Raw genomic sequence first — 17397 nt, 5'->3', positions numbered from 1 at the left:
GTGAAGGGGTCGCCGAGATCCGCACTAATTTTTTTTTCGTATTTGAAGGTTTTATGCTCAAATGATTAAATAAGGTGGCCGCCGAAATATCAGGGGTATGGGTATGGCGCGCGCTCGCAACCGTCGTCGAAATATCGCAGCTGAAAAAAAAAAAAAAGGTAGCTGCGGCCGATGACGACAAATCGGCGGAAAAGCCCGAGAAGAAAAAAAAGTCGAAATTCGCAGAATTCAACGCTGATGCCATGACGCTAAATGTTTCCGTGAAGAGAAAGAAATGCGTGCAATCTTTTGTCTTCCAAATGGTATATCTCAAAATGACCCAGAGAGATAGAGAAAGAGAAAAGTGAAGAAAAAGTTACCCTCTTTGACGTGAATGTCTAGTCAAAGGTGACAGGGACCGAAAGTGATGCGGTCAGAGTGACCGGCACGCAAGTGCTTGCGAATGCAACCGCCTTTCAGTAGGCCATATGGCTTGTTGGGCCCTCAAAGTAAGATGTTCCGGCCATATGTTGTGGTTGTGGTTGTTGTTGTTGTTGTTGCTGTGGGTACGGCTGAACGTGATTCGGTTGGGGTGTTGGGGTGACTGGGCATCTTGGTGGCGCTTGGTAACCCTTGATCATCGCTTGGTTGTGGCCGAAGCAATTACCGTCGGGGGTGATGGGAGGGGTCATGTAACCATCAGCAACGCCGGGCCCAGCGCCGAGTCCCTTGTGTGGGGTGCTGTAGATGTCGGCAGTCTTGGTGGAGAGCGACGTTGGCTCGACAGGGGGAGATGGGGGTCCTCGGCGAGAGATGGCGGCTTGCTGGGCAAGGAAGTCTGCGAGCTTGCCAGAGACCTTGGAGTAGTAGGCGCTCGAGTACTTGCGGGCGAGGGTAACGGATGGTTGATGAAGATGCTGCGAGAGGGTGAGTAGAGTCACGTTCTCGGTGTGGTCCCACTCTCCATCGTTGACCTCGGGCTTGCTGAGGATGGCACGGGCGAGCGCGAGAGAAGCCCGAGCCATAATCGAAGGCTTCGTCGACACAAAATCCCGGTGGTACAAGGCGATCTCGCAAATGTAGGCCGCCATGTGCTCAACCTCTCTGCCGTCACGCTCCTCGGCCACAATCAACTGGGTGAAGAAGTCGACCGTCGGGTGGCCAATGTTCCAGTCCAGGGTGTTGAGGACGTGCATCTCCATCTGGGTAAACATGCCCGCATCGTAGAGTCCGCAACACATGTTGTTAAGCTCGTTGATCTGAGGTACTCTGTCCTTCTTGTCGCCGTACTTGGCGGCAATGAGGAGAGCAGCGCAGCCGACGAGTTGATAGTGTTGCTTGTAGACGACACGCTTTGAGCAGTACCGATCGAGAAGGTTGACGGTGAGGAAGAGGGTCTCGGGAAGGAGAGAGAAGGCGGCATGGGCTTCGATGAGAAAGTCGATGAGATACGGTCTCATAAACCATTGGATCTCTCTCTGCATGTCGATCAAGTTGGCATCCGGCAACGTCTCGTCCTCCATGTGACGCATGTGCTTCATGATATCCTCCAGGTACTCGTCGTGGGCCAGTCTCGAGAGCTCGTTGGCGATCATCTCTTGCTTGTTGCGGGCGATCATCCGGCCGGCGTCGCGCATGGTCATGCGCTGGGCGGCCTCGTCCTCGACGAAGAAGGTCTCATCGGCTGATGAGTGATAGGTGGTGGATGCCATGTTGGGCGGTTGAGTAGTGGGTCGAGTTCACCAGGAATTCGTAGAGTTGCCAGGGCTAGTTGCTGTATGTTGGTGAGAGAGCGTGGTTGTTGTGGTGTGTAATTAAGTATGTGCTAGTTGGTCGAGTCAAGAGAGTGAGACGTCGAACCGGGTGGTCGTCAATGACTAGTATTAGATTATTAAAGAGTGTGCTGAAATATCAAGTTCTGAAAGAGTGACTGTGGCTGGGAAAATCGCCGACTATGGGGTCTGTGTGAGTGTAGGAGAGAAACCGAAATATCTCGTGGTTCGGGTGGGTGAGAGCGGGTGGCCGGGGAAACAGCCAGTTATGAATGATGTCTCGCGGTATGGTTCTAAACGCCCAGGTATCAGCACGACTCATTTCAGGAGTTTGCTAGGGTTTTGGCATGCAACTGGAGGCTGTCTCTGGGGAAGAGACAGCAGCTACCACAAAGCGGCCCTTTACTCAAAGGGTCCCACTTTATCAGGGGCAGCATTGCTCGTGGTGAGAATTGTTCCCCCGTAATTCGACCGATCTTGACCTGTGGGGTCAGGGACCTGGCACGAGAAACGATTTCCCACCACCACCAGCAGCGGGCCGAGGGGGAAAACGGCCGGTGCACTGGAGGGAGGCCGGCAGATGATAGCGTGCTCGAGGTGCTGGGTGCTGGCTGTGCACAGTGCCAAAGCCAGAGAGGGAGAGACTTACGGCCACGATTGCAATGGTCGCTGGGAAAGGGTGACCGATTGCAAATTGACACAATTCCTGAGGCCGAGTAGGAGCAACGAGCTAACGTGTCCCACAAGAAGTTCAGGTCGACGGATCGGAATTAAGCGTGAGCGGGGAGGATGCCGGAGACCGTAGATTGCTCTCGAGCCGGCATGTATCTGCAAGGGACAAGAGTTTGGTTAGCTTTTTTTCGCCTTTGGCTTTAGGATTATTCCTGGAGAAAAAGAAAAAAATGACATCACGGCCGGTGGTATCCAGGGCGAAGCTCCATGCATCCAGGGACAGTTCTCCAAGAATTTGGATATGGGGTAATTGGCTTTCGGCGGCGAGCAATGTGGGGGGCCGGAAGTCGCATACCTCAGCACTCTCGACGTCGTGGGGTTGCTAGATAGGTAGGTATGACTGACTTCGTATCGGTCGAGAGTTCATGTGGCGGTGGGTCTGGTCTCTCGTATGACCGCCTTTTGATGCCTCGCTCTGCTGGTGGCTTGGGGAAGTGCCGTCGAAGGTTGAGTCAATTGTCGTCCGTGGTCCAATCTGGCGATGCGTTCTCGGAATTGCTGCTGCTGGTGGATTGGTATGTTGATGATGACCGAAGGTTCGTCCGGAACGAAAGGGAGCGAAAACCGGGAAATGGGAGATTCCACGTCGTCGAGCCGAAGAATTTACTTGTGGTTCGAAGGGTGGGGGGGGATATGGATGGGATGTATTGTGAAGGGAAGGGAGAGTGCGTATAATAGTTCAAAAACAGGGGAAGCAATTACCCTTATTCTCTTGCCCTTTTGCTATTGTCCTCTATTTGGCTTCTCTTCTCTGCAGGTAGCTCCTTGTATTTGCTGGGTAGATGTTGTCGAGGGCCCAGAATCTAAATCTCCTCCTTCCCTCCTTTTCTCTTTTCGGAGAAAGGGAGTACCACGATGGGGATGTTGGAAGGTTCGGTGCGGGAGAGGGAACGACTGGTTGCGGATTTGAGGAAGAGGAAGGAAAGGGGAAGGGGAGGAGGAGGTAGATATTTGCTCAGGTAGGAGAGAGAGGATGGAGAAGAGGAAAAGGGAGTGGAAAAGGAGAGCAGAGATTGGTTAATGGCCGATTTAAGACAGGGCCCCCAGCTCGTTCACGAAAGCAAGCCCCCAGCGCTGGAGCACCAAGCACCAAGCAGCTTGCAGCATGGGCCGGGTACTGAGGTACCTTGTTCTCGTCTGTCGTGCTGCCCTGGCCCGGTGCAGGACCACAGGCGTGCATCTCTTGCAGGGTCAGCCAGGCCACCGCTCCGTTTTCCTCCTCGTCCATTTCCCTATTCAGCATCCGTTATGATGTCCCGTTGTGTTCATCGTTGCGCGAAAAGGCAGGCCAAGCCCCAGCCTGAGGGGAATGCCCAGTCGCGGCGCTCCATTCGCCATGAGACGCTACAGGAGACGGGAGTCCGTTCATTCGTGATCCCCATGCCTGTCTCCTGTTCCTTGGTAATAGCCCGGAATAAAATAATGATGATGCTTATTATGTATGATGGAGACTGAAGATTAGCTGATGGTCTAGGTACTGTACCTCAAAAAGCACACCACAACACCCTCACAAAACAGGATTCACCAAGCTACGGAGTATCTGGGACCCAATGCGGAGGTCACACTCGTCCAGGAACGATCCCTCCCTCCATGCTGGACGCAGCCATAACCAGGTGTTGGTGGTTGGTGGTGGGCGACGGCGGACTTGTGTGGATTCGCTGCTCGGCTGGGAAATTCAGGCCGGCTGGAGGAGGAGCAGGGATCTACGAATTGCTTAGCTTTTTGCACCTTGTCGCCGCCCTTCCATGGTCGTCCGCTGTGGGCGGTCGAATCAGAGGCTTGATAGGATGCACTGATCCAATGCACCAGCGGCAGCAAAACCTCCACTGAATGGAAGCGTCCGGAGGGGGAAGGGAAAAACCCATTCGCAGACACGGTACCATACAGTGTTGCAATCCGATGGATCAGACGAAGAAAAAAGGCGACAGCGACGCGTGCTGCCTGCCTGCGACAGAAACAGGAACATCACGGGTTTTGGCGTCTGGCGTCTGGCGTCTGACGTTTGGGACTGGCGTGATCCTTTTCCGCCTTTCGCCTGTCGCTTCCATCCACTAAACCACCACGGAGCACCGTGTTTTATTAGGGGCTGTCATGGAGCCTCGGGGGGGACGGTATTGGCTCCACACAAATACTGCATGCTTGCTGGAGGAAGAGGCTTGGACTCTCTACACCCGTAACAATTGCGTTTGTCTGCCTGCTGCTTGGACTATGTGACGGTGAGGAAAAGAAAAGAATCGCCTTGTTCCCGCAGCAAGAAGGCGTCAAGCGGTACGTTTGTCTGGCAGAAACGCTGCAGTTGCAAATGAAAGCAACAAGCCCAAACCGCAGCATGCGAGCCACGAACTCCAGCAACCAGCCGGTGGTCGCCGTTTACCAGTTACGGATAATCGTTACCTTTTTAGCTGCCCGGGGCCTCCGTTGAGTCCGGTATCGAGAAACCAAGTTGGTGTCAGCACGGCGGCCAAGACTTCCCAAGTCAGGCAAGGTTCTCGTTAATGAATTACATACGACACTGCACCGTTTGAAGGGAGACGGAGCAACTGTGCCGGTATCAGGAAATCTCGAAAAGAATCTTTGTCATTTTTGATAGAAATAAAGACTTGTTTTCGCCGAGGCCGATTCTCACGTTTTCAAGATTCGAGCCTCTGTCCTGTTTGTTTGTTACTCTTTTTGACATTGGATGGCCGCTCGTTCAGGCCTCCTGATCGCCCAGATTTCAAGTCTACGGGGCGGCGCCGAACTGCCACCAAAACGCCATACAGCAAAGCCTCTTGAGCCCGTTCTTTCTTTTTTTCCCTACCTGCCCTCCCTCATGGCTGCAAAACCGAGACAGCCGGGTCGCTGACCCTGGTGAAGATACGGAACAAGGACGGTGCTTGGTGGAGAGACATGGAAGTGCATGTTGAGAGGTTGAGAGAGTGGGGGTTTGCATAAACCAACCTCTAAAACTTTGAACACAAGCACGATGCAAGAGACACAAAGATCGAATACAAGGACAAACACAAGCACATGTCGACTTTTGGAAGTGCTCTGTATACTTCGTAACTGTCGGTGATTCTTTTCTTGTGCTCAACATGCCGAATCTGCGCCAATGCATTATCCACATAAAACCAGCTCCAAAAGTGAGCAGGTGGGGCTTGGGGGGCTTACGTCAGGAGGGGGTGTTCGGGAACCACTCTGATGGAACGTCCTTCAAGATCGTGGCTCTTGGATATCACTACAAAACGGCGGAAACCTTTTGGACGGTTTTTTCTTGATAGGACACCTAACCACTAATAAGGCGTACACTATAGACCCTTCAGATCAGAAGACGAGCTCAGATAGAAATCATTCCGCCAGCTTAGAATACCTAGCTATACCCAGGAGAGTGGTGAGGCACAGCCGCGTGGAGAAGGGAACATTGTTCATTCACCTCGGCCATTATCCAATGCCATTGTTTCCACAAGGTCTGGCCTTACGGAGTCCGTTTCTGGAAGGAACTTCTTTGATGTTGCTCTCCCTACACACAGCCTGCTCTTCTGTGTTTCTTGGGGCCTTGTTTCCTAGTTTATCAGCCGCTAATGCGGGCAGCATCACGTCTTTCGGGCACACCAACACCATCGCAGCCAACGACCTGAGCAGATGCATCTCGCGGTTCCAAGATTTGGTTTTCTGCTTGCTGCGCGTATTCATTGAAGCTTGGCGTGTTCGCGTTTAATGGACAAAGTGGTTGCCGGCCAATGGGACGGTATCAGGGACGACTGCCCCCGCCCGAAGGAGTTGAAGAGGCGGGCAGCTGCAAAACGCAGGTCAGGAACCGGCAGCAGCTCGGAGATTCAATAGCCAGGGGCTAAAGTGGCATCAGCATCAACCTCATCTCGAACATCATCCTCGAGATATCGATAGCAGCAGAAGCGCCCAACAGTCCGGGTCTGCAATATCGAGGCCGTGGATGCAGCCCATAGCAGCTGCCAGTTGAGGTCTGACAATGCAGAGTTTCCAGACGTCAGGGCCGTGGTGTTCCTTGCACAATGCATATCTCTTGGGAAATGGCGGGCCGGCAGCCAATCAGGAGCCCGTAACGCGGTTCTGCACGACGTGGGAGATCCAATTTAATTCATGCGTGTCATGGCGAGCCCAATCCACCACAGGCTCCAGACTGCTTCCAAAACATTCACTGCCCATTCTTCAGAAACACAGCTGTCAACTGTAACCGGGACATGACAGGTAAGCGCGCGGAGCTTGGTCTGCCCCGTGTTGCGGCCGGCCTTCCCGAGTGGCCCGGGAAGGCTCACGATGCCCGAATGATCTCTTGGCCCCGAGCATTCTCAAGCCCAAGGCCGTTTTCGTCGACCGCAGGTGTGTCGCCATCGCATCTCACCTCTCCCAGTCGGTCTGTTTACCCAGTCTCATGTGCCATGGCGGCAGAAACAACAAAGACGCACGACACGCTTTGGGTGACCACCATCGACCACACCGCCGACCCCTCTACTCGATCGATCAGACAAATGCCACTCGCCCAGCTTCTGCTACAACAAGAGTGTCTGCCAAAGTGCCAGACAGCTAGCCAGCCGGACCTTGCCAACGGCGGGCACACCCGAGCCTCAACACGACAGAACTCCTTCTAACGACTCGCCACCATATGTCGTGTCACCGAGGTCCAGTGAGGTTGTGAATGTTCAACCCGCCTTGTGTTTGGCCAGATTGATTGCCGCTGCATTTCCGTGGTACAACGGGCGCTTTGACGATGGGCGGGTGCACTTGTACAAGTCCTCGTCTCTTTGATACCATGATACCGACAACTGGACTTGGGTTTTTTATTGTCAAGAGACAAACACCCACCCCGCAATATCCAATCCCGTCGCCCCTCGCCTACAATCTAATCCCGCATACGGGAAGCTATCACAGCCATCACAGCCGGCATCAGATTAATGTTGCTTGTGGAGCTAGCTGCTGGCCAGCAGTACCGTCCACACGCGTGTAAGACATGCTGACGCTTGACTCACTGCCGGACAGAAACATTGGCATCAGAGGTAATCCCAGAAAAGAACTCTTGGTGTATTGTGTCGCAAAGCCACGAGATTGAGGGTTTGCTTACGTACCTGGAACCTGTCCTGCCTTCTTAATATTGCTGCTATTATTTTGTTTGTGCCAGGGCCACGCCTCTTGACGACAATAGCGGAGCGGGTTTTATAGTGTCAACCCCCAGATTTCTCGACGGCACGGGACGGATACATCCATCTTTATCCCTCCATCTACCCAATTCACTGCTCGGGATTCTTCCCGCCATCTGTCTAGGTACGGGTGGGCAGCTTTCGTAATGGTTGCCATACTTACCGTGAAACCGGAAGTTGATTATCAAGAGGGTTTTGGATTCCTCGTATCTGCATCTCCTTTTCTTGCCTCTTTTGTCCCTCTTCCATACCAGGATCGCATGGTGAACAAGATTCGGAAATGTTCAGCAGTCCAAAGCAGCAGATGATCTTCGATCTATGGCTGGCTGGCTGAGGAGCTATCGACTGCAACAAATGAACAAAGCACGTTTCACCACAGGCAGCACCCACCTCGAAGAGCAAGGCTCCAAAGGAGAAGCGAGCTTATGCATGGGTTCGGTGATAGAGCCCGTCTGTCGGTACACAGCCCAAATGGTTGCCTCTTGATTGCGCAGAATGCTAAGCAGCTGCAAAAATGAGAGATCACTTTTAACCGTCAGGGAGTCCGAGAAAAGGCCGTGGCCGTTATCGTGTCCGTGCGTCTGTCTGGCAACAACAAACAAAACATCCAACCGACAAACCTGATTTCTTAAAGGGCTTTCATCAAAGATAATCACGATGGCGACCAACAACAAAAACAAGCACTCGGACACCAATCGCCCGTCATCTACAAAGATGACATGAAACTCGAAAATCGAGCTCCTGCCAGCACACCAAGGAGGGGTAATCTGAGCTGTGTATTGCGATTGGCCGTACCAACAAACTGGACGAAGACCCTCAGCTCGGCCTCTGCCGATTGTGTTGATAAGTTTACCAGTCGGAGGGTGAGACAAGCTCTCTTATCAAACTTCACGGCCGGGCGGGCAGCTGAGTCTTCGATTATGGTATCATCACCAACTGCAGTGAGCTTACGGTCTGTGACAGTTGCGTCATTGGTCGAACGACTTTACAATTAAGCCCCCTGCACCCACACAAGCCTCGATCACTAAACAATGGATTCTCTTGTGGTTTGGCGTTCGGCATCGCCCGAGCCCCCCCTCCGCTTTGAAGATGCAAATGTCATGATCTCGATTCACTGATGTAGGTTTTCCAACTTTCCAACCTCACTTGTTGTTCCCGACTATTGACTCCAGGATCGTCAATAATACCGTGATGGCGGGTTGCAGACCGCAAGTTGCTCCTACATCAAACCCCTGGCTTTGGGATCTTCAAGGAAGCTGGGCGATGCCCTCTCTCCAGGCAGAAACGGGGGTCTATTCGTCATCTGATTATCCCGATCTGGATCTAGATCTTTACCAACAAACCTCGCTGGCGATCTTCTGATTTGGTTCTCTCCGCCTTCCCCATGATTGGAAGTGACAACGAAGCCGCCATCAAACCACCCCCCGCGGCATCGCTTGCCAGTTTCCCCGCGGATCCGGCGTGTGGATCTGCCGCCCACCGGACCGCGACTAACCCAACCCAACCTCTCTGACCGTACGGACCGCCGTTCCCGAGGCGGTGAATGCCATTTTTCTGAACACAGCAAAAACAGCCCATGTCCTTGTTGCTTGCTTGTGCATGCTTGTGATTTTTTTGATTTTTTTTTTTTGCTATGGAGTATTCCCTCACTTTTCCGAAAAGAGAAGGACAACTGTTCGCTACTCCACAACAGAGGTGGCCGGGATCGGTGGAGATTTTGTCGGCAACGGGTTTGGGTTTTGCGGGCGGGGAACTGTCATCCGAGAAAGGGAAAAGAAAAAAAACTGAAGATATATATTCATGCAATCACCAACCCCCGAACCTAGTTGTTCTCTGGAGTTTTTGCTCTCTTCTCCAATCAAAACTTTGCCAAAGGATGGAAATCTCGGTCATTCTTGACTCACTGACTTGCAGGTAGGAGGGGGGCAACTGGTGGGTAGTATGATGAACTTTCGTTCGCATGCAGAGCAGATTTTAGCCTTGCATATCGACGTTGTTTCTTTTCAATGGCCCCCTCCCCCCCGGCAAAGAATAGACACATGGCTGTCGTTGAGTTGATGACGCCCTGCCTAGACGAGACCTAGGAATGCAACCTGGAATTTCTACACCGCAATTGTTCAGCAGTGGTCCTATTTCCAGCTCACCAAGAGGCTGCGGAAGGAAGCAGTGAGGACTCGACCACATGTCGAATCTCTCACGAGACCTTTGAAACGAATCTTCAAAACGGAGAAGAAAGTTAACGGTCCGAGCGGGCCCCCACAGGAGAGGAAACGAACTCGGCAAACTGTGGGGTTGAAGCCTCGCTCACACCAATGGAAACGTTGAGTTTGAGGGGTAAGTGGGAATGTGGCTTCTAGAAGGTCGGTGGAAGGAAATTGCCTGCAGCTGCACAGCAGTGGTAAGGCTGAGCTAGCCAGATGGCAGGAAAAAGCTTTGACCAATGAGGCTGAAGCACACACACACTTCTGTGCACAGAGTTCATCGTGCACAAAAGCAGGACTTGTGAACTGTGTGGGGTTGTGGCTCAAATTGCTCGGGGTTCCACAGGAACTTTGTGTTTCCTTGCTTTCCGTTTTGCTGGCAAGCTCTGATTCTTGCTTTTGAAGAAGCTTAGCGGCCAAGTTTATCAATTATTGTCCAAGAGACTATTAGCAACTGATTGCTTTATGGTGAATTTGGACTTTTCTCCCTCTCTTCTTGGGGCTTTTAACGATCAACCCTCTAAAATCTTCGATCCATATATCCACCACCACCGTTATTTCATGTAGGTGACACCGGTGTAGAGAGAGAGACATTACGGTTCGGGTTCCTACAAAAAGAAAAACTATCTCGAAGAGGTCTGAGAGCTTTGACAGGAGGACACGCAACTCACACACGAGAGAGCAAAACAGAAGCTTATTCACAGTATCACCAGCCGTTGGAACAAACATTGTCTCGAACATGGTGCGACGTTGATAAACTCTAGAAGAGGGGAAGCCTGGTCGACGATCAGAACAGAGAATCAACGATACTATCACCGGTATTATTACCAAGTCTTTTCTTTTACCCGTTTTTGCGATTAGAGCCCGTTTCACCACCAACCCGTCCTTTCCGTACCGCTGCCAAAAGACCTGGCTTTTCTTTTTTTTTTTTTTTCCATGCCGCAGCACGTGTCTGTTCCTCCCCGATCTTTCGATTTCCCGGCTCTGAAGGCATAACACGGAGACAGGTATACCTGGGCACAGAGGGCAAACAACGGGAACAAGGACGAGGGTCACTTTCCATGCCAATTGATCAATCAACATCGAGAGAGAGTTTTCATATCAGGTGCCTCTATTGGATATGGGGACCGGTACTTGGACCCCCTCTCATCATCAAATTTACCAGCTTTTCGGTTATGGAGCTCAGACTGCTTTGCTTACTGCACTTCGGTCTGGAGATGCAGCAGCTCGGAAAGTTTTTTTTAAGTTTTTTTTCCTCTCTTGCGTTTTGCATCAAGCAACAGCGGCAAAGCAAGCACGCACACCGACACGGGAAGAGGGTAGCAAAAAAGGAAGTGATAGTGTTGAAGCCTCAATTAGGACACAAATCAGCACACGCGCGTCTTCGTCTCGGGACTTGCAAAAGAGTAAGAAAGGTTTCATTGCAGACTTGCTGTGCGGAGGGACCTGCCTGCCTCTCGGCCGCCGTTGCATCTCACCCGACATGTACACACATGGGGGAAGCCCAAAGCGCTTGCATCCTCAACATGGGGATCCATGGATCGATCTGGCGGATATCCAACATTCCGTCTTCTTATTACCCCGCGACCTTCAACCTCTTGGCCGGAGGAAAACGGCTGACTACTTTGGGAGATGTGATATTTTTCCGGTGCAAGTGGGGCGGGCAGCACGGAGATCGCAGGGCTGTTGGTTGAGGGAGAGTGGTGCCATTAGTCTGGCGGTATGTTGCGTGTTGCCGGCGGCGTTTCACTCAAGTTGAGTGGCGTTGGATAGGGTAGCCTGCTGTTTTTTGTTGTGAATCATCACGGTCACATTTGATGATTCTTACACACTCTTTCTCCCTTGCGCCAAGCCAGCCACTCCGGGACCTTGCGGCAACCGCCCGGCCCTGGTTCCGGAGGGGGTTCTCTCCACTTCTCCGGAGAAACACTCGGGCACCGGACCGGAGACAGGCCCGAGCGCGGGGACCCCAAAGGTTTGCCCTGCAGATGGCGGTTTTTTGCTCTCTCTTGACACCGAAGCCTAGTGGTGTTTTCTCACGTCAACTTTCTCGTCCTCGTTGATACCAACAGCGGTTCAGCAAAGGGAAAATGTATCCGAATTCATAACGGCACGGCCTGGCTTATAGCCGTGAAGCTGGCTGCCTCTTCCGGATCCAAAGTTCTCGGTCAAGAAAAGACTGATACGGACATCTGCCCGGTGAATTCGACGATTTGACAACAAGCGGGCGCTCGGACGGTGGGGAAATAAATCATCACGATACATACTCATCCAACCCGTGTGATGGGTTCATAAATTCATCAACATCTTTCCAATTGGCGGGGTTGTTGATTCGAAAAACCACTTTAAAGGTTGTTTTTTTTGGACATGGGGGTTGGACGCGCGACGACGCGCATGTGCACGTGAGCTGCATTTAGAATGACGCGTTTGTGCAGGAAGCTTTTTTCTCTCCGGAACAGAGGAACGCGAAGCGAGTGGTGGTGGGTGAACTTTCGGCGTGTTCCTGCTTGAAGCCAAGCCCTCCGCCGTGGGAGGTCGTCTCGGGGCTGTCCAATTGCGACTTTGGAGGAGGTTGGGGTTTGGGGGATGGGATGGTTGCAAGGGACGGTTCGGGTTGTCTTTTTTTTTTTTTTTCCATTTTTCATTTGTTTTTTTTTTTCAAAAGAGGGATTGATCTTGGGCTATCAGACCGAACTGGGAAGATGTTCGTGGGGAGAAAGATCAAAGAGTGTGTCAAACTACGACCAACAATGTTTGACGATTGGTGATTTGCCATCGAGGCGGGGGGGCTTGCAGAGGGGTGAACGAGGCATCTCATGACTTCTGTACCGTATCCTGGGGATCGTCAAGCACAAGCCGAGGCTTTCTGAAGCGGCGAACGTGAGATGTCGAGCTTCGATCACGAGACGGAGTCATCACTCGGTTGCTGACCCGTTTGAGAGGCATACCAGGGCACAGTCCGTTGTCGACACCACATCGCCGCACATCTTATCGTATGTAGGATTTACCAGGCGCCTGTCCGGGCGTTCGCAAATCCCATCACAAACCCTTCCCGACGCGACAGTGGAAGACATTATCTCGAGATGTTTACACAACAACAACAACACCAACAACAACCTGCCGTTTACGAACATGTGTGTTTTATTTCCCGGGACAGTGGCTTGCTGCTTGCCGGGGAGGCGCCAGGAACCAAGTTTTTGGTCCACGGTGTGTTGCGTTCGCAAAGCACAGCACTCCGAGATATTGAAGTTTCAAGATTCAAGACCCTCTCCCCCCCCCCCCCCAATTGAAACCTACTCCCCCCGCGGATGGGCTTGGCTTTTTTCTCTTTTGGAGCAAATGCCCCGCCATTGAGGGGTCGGATCTTCAGCTCTTGTCGAGACTTTCAATGCCTCTAGATGCACGTTCAGCCTGCGTTTTGGGACTGCTTGGGATAACTAATGTAGGTAGTGAGACGCAAGCATATGCCCATACAGGGACACGCCGCAGAGTAGCATCCAGGGCCAAACATCGAGATCTGGGGATCAACCCAAGCGGATGGACGGTGGCCAATTGGTGGTTTTGAAAGGGGGAAGGATTCAGGAGTTCGAGAACCCCGCCGGCAAGCTGCCTCCGAGGGGGCGTTGTGGTTTACGAAGTTTACTGTCTGACTTACATATGGACCCCGCCGATGGATTGCTTCGACGGAGATGAGAATTGGGAGAAGAATTGGCCGTGCAGATACGATGATGACGATGGGCGTCATCTCTTCTCGAGGCCATTAGCGGAGACCAATGGTCAAGATAAACGCTTCCAACTTCCAACATTAACAACCTCATGAAGATATCAACCGACTGGCTCAGCTAACCGCTATCCAACAACATGCAAACAAAACCCAGCCCCTCGGAACCACCCACTCGACAAGTCGTGATCAACAGCGAGGCAGGTAAGGCTGAATCTTGTTTTCTCAAGGTGTGTTAGCATGCACGACAGGAGGAATTCCCGCTTTGGGTGTCAAATCTCGAAATGTTGGATTGGGGGGGAACCAATCAGCGCCGTTGAGTAGATTGGCTCGGTGTAAGTTGTGAGGCACTTTACGCGTGAGAGAGGGAGAGATGGGTGCGCGTTGTATCGCGACAGACAGACGCCGCTTTATTGCATTCGGATGGCTTGATGGGAGACATATCGGTGTCCAGTCAGCGTTTGAGGTTTGGTTGATTTTGCTTGGTGTTACGTTGACAAGGGAGGGGGGGTTATTTACGGAAAGCTCACACTGCATTTTGTATCTGTAGGCGAGAGCGAGAAAAAACGGGGGGGGGGGGGGGTGGGATCCGGAGTGGTGGGTTTGAGGAGCATCATCAACCACTTCAAACCTTGGGCTTGGGGATGATGATCTTGAAGACGAAGCGAGACGATGGTGAATTGCAGTGAAACACCACCTTCACCGGTATCATGACCGTCTTCACGACGCAATACCTTCATCTTGATGCTCCCATACCATCTTCCTGATCATGGATACTGTCATCTCCGGATTCCTGCACCCAAGACAAGACAAGCAAATTCTCCGACTGGCAACTGGACGCTTTTGGATGGCCAAATTTTATCAACACGACAACGCCCGCATTCGCATCCCTTTCCATCCACTCCCCAGCACCGGAAACCTGGAACGGATCTTTGGGCACGTTTTGTCAATGTTTCTTTTGAGGCACGGGGCATGCCCATCTTGCAATCTCGGCTGTTCTTGAAGCTGTTCGCGGAACGGCGGGTGGTGGAGATCGATCATGTTAGTTTGCGCGGGGGGGGTGGTTTCCGGCGTACCGTTTTCTGGGGTTAATCTCAACAATCAAGCAACAGACAGAAGCGTTGAACCTCGAAATCGCAGATGCGTTTTATAGATTCTACCCAAAGAAGAAAAATAAGAAGTATCAATTGTCGGGTAGACGCACATTCTCAAACTTGTCCAGACACCGCCTCATCATCTCATGAAAGAACCGCATTGCTTGGATGAGATTAGACACCAAAAACGGGCCCCTTTGCCCCTCTTCTTGGTTGGGACGGACAGACGGACGGCGGTCGGTCTGGGGTTCAGCTCCCCACACCGTATCAGAAAGCAGTTGTCATCTCGAGCGCCTAGATCGACCGACCAACAAACTTGTGCATTGACCTTCATCTCATCTTTTCCCATCCCTGGCTTGGCTTCGAGAAGGTTCAGGAGGTTCGATAGGATCGGCTTGGCAAATCTTTGGGCTTATCAGGGGGTTTTTCGTGATGTCGACGTTGAGGCGTTTGGCAAAAGGTAAAAAGTGAGGCTGGATACTTGCCTCGATGTCTTGGAGTGGTAATCCGTGGTCCACAACCTAACCGCCTCGTTCCCAAGTAATATATATATATATAAAAAACATTTGTGATCCCCCCAAAAGTTTAAACCCACCATATTCCTAGAGTCAGTTTCTCCTGGGAAAGGGTTCACAACCCACTGGGCTGAACTCAACCGAGTGGATGACCGCCTGCCTGCCTGCCCGCCCACATTGTCTCAGAGCCATCGTAGATACTGTATGTACGGACGAGGATCTACCAAACGCCCCAAAGCCACATGTTTCTGTATGTTCCGGCCCGGCTAGCAGCATGCGCAGCTTTTACGTCAGCGGTTCGTGGGACACTTATGAACCCCTATTATTTCTGAACCTCCTCCCTCACGTCGGTGTTGTATGTAAGCTAGGCCTTGCTTCGGGATTTTCTCCGCTTCAATGGAGATGGAGCATCCTTGAAACCAGATGAGGTGCTACGGGCGTCAAGGTGGGCGGCTGTCCAGTTGTCGTGGAAGGCATCTGTAAGGAGATGTGATGGATGTTATGCTGCCTTCCGACCTGCTGTGTAGTGTGTCTTTGAAGTCTTTTCTTCAGCTGAGAATGTCAGGTCAGCTCCGATACTTCTTTCAGCTTTCCGTTATCAACCTCCAGGGTTGAGGGATCTAGGAGACTTGCATCAGCTGCATATTATGCTGTCCCAAGCTCGAGGTTCTATGGTTCTGGGAGCTTGACGTCTGTGAGAGGTTCAAGTTCAGATGTGTGATATGCAGCCTCCCGTTGTCCGTTATCCCGAGCCCGAAGGCTTTTCCCGTTGCCATCTGGCCGGCCCGACCCCGAACTGTTCAAATGGGACGGGCGGGAGGGATCGGAAGATGCATGTTTGGGTCAGGTGGAGCTGAGAGGTGGTGATTCCGTGGTTGAAAGAGGGGGGAGGCGGGAAAGGGGTGATGAAGGAAACGGACATGAAAATGCAGCTACGCAAACCCTACGGACGAACGAGCTAGGTCGAGGGAAGGAGTATGTAGATACCCGCTGAGGCAAGTCGATCATGACGCCGAGAGAGGTTCAATGTTGTCTGGTGTGGCTTCACACTGGTGTAAATACAAGGTCTCGAGCTCGGAACACATATGGCAATGCTCGAGCTTTGAACCAGTGCCAATATAGCTAACCAAATATTTGCCCCTTCATATCTCTCTATGAGGTATCAAAGTATACAGCGTCGTTTGGCGTACTCGAGCATATCGTTCCCTCGGCCTGCATAAACAAAACAGACCCGGCATGAACCCGCTGGAGTTCAGCGGCTGATAACAGCTGAACGGCACGAACAGGCTGGCTAGTCGACGCCTTCAACGGGTCTAAGCAGGTGTGAACTGGTTTGCAGTCTGTTCGAACACGTTTGCCGGTTACTTGCGCCTATCGTTCGATCTCCTCGGCCGTGGCCTGAACGTTGAGCGATGTGCATCGACGGCCACCTAGTAGCCAAATTTTAACGGTTTGATGGACTCGAAAGGACGGTTTCAGCCATGCATGCTCTGGTGTTTAGGTACCGCTTGATGGTAGGTATGGCGTCGCTGTCCTCAGAATGGTAGCTTGGACTCTCCACCTCATGATATGTACAATCCGAATGACAATATGAGCGATTCAAGTAGGAAGTCGAAAGTCTTGCCTGTTAGCTTGCCCCTTCCATCTCTATCTACCCGCCTTCTGTTCCTTCCCTGTATCCGCAACCTGCCTTTGCTCCTACTCCTTCCCTCTAAAGTGCCCTTACCTGGCGCTCCTTCCCTTTGTCCTCTTCTCCTTCCTCAACTAGATGGGGTTTTTTGGTCGAGGGAAGGAACAAAGCTCTAAAAATGGAAGGAGGTGACCCAAAAGTTGGGAGGGCTGAAAGGGGGATTTGGTAATGTGTAAATGTGTAAATGTGTTAAAGGGGAAATGTGGTAAAGGGTGGAAAACCTGGTCATTGTGGACATTTTGACTACGGATCGTATTCACTTGGCTGTTTGTTTGCCAGAGTCAAGTGCAGACAATGTGGCTTATCCCAGGTTAAATATCCACTCATGGAAGCCTTGACCTTGAGTTGGACTGTCATGGAAGACTTGATGAGTATCTCGCAAAGGCATGTAGAGGGAAATGTGTTTCGAGAATTTGCTTGGTGCCGTCCCCCTCTAATACCGGGTTGTTTCTCTTGTCATTAAGAGTGAAAAGGGTAAATTATCCAAAGATGGATGTATTCTTCCAGATGTATTGCTTTCTTTCCGAAATCTATATATGC

At 51.8% G+C, this 17397-nt stretch overlaps 1 protein-coding gene across 1 annotated transcript; it reads right to left on the bottom strand.

Annotated features, from left to right (window-relative positions):
- Positions 1–455: 455 nt before the first annotated feature.
- On the bottom strand, positions 456–1691 carry PODANS_1_2450 (uncharacterized protein; the record flags this gene model as incomplete). Its single annotated transcript, XM_001912405.1, has 1 exon — positions 456–1691. The coding sequence occupies one exon, from the start codon at positions 1689–1691 to the stop codon at positions 456–458; it is 1236 nt and encodes a 411-aa protein (XP_001912440.1).
- Positions 1692–17397: the final 15706 nt, after the last annotated feature.

This window comes from Podospora anserina, chromosome 1, assembly GCF_000226545.1.
Source record: "Podospora anserina S mat+ genomic DNA chromosome 1, supercontig 1".
Lineage (NCBI taxonomy): Eukaryota > Fungi > Ascomycota > Sordariomycetes > Sordariales > Podosporaceae > Podospora > Podospora anserina.
Note: the sequence above shows the minus strand (reverse complement) of the source record. Positions and strands in the feature narration are given on the sequence as shown.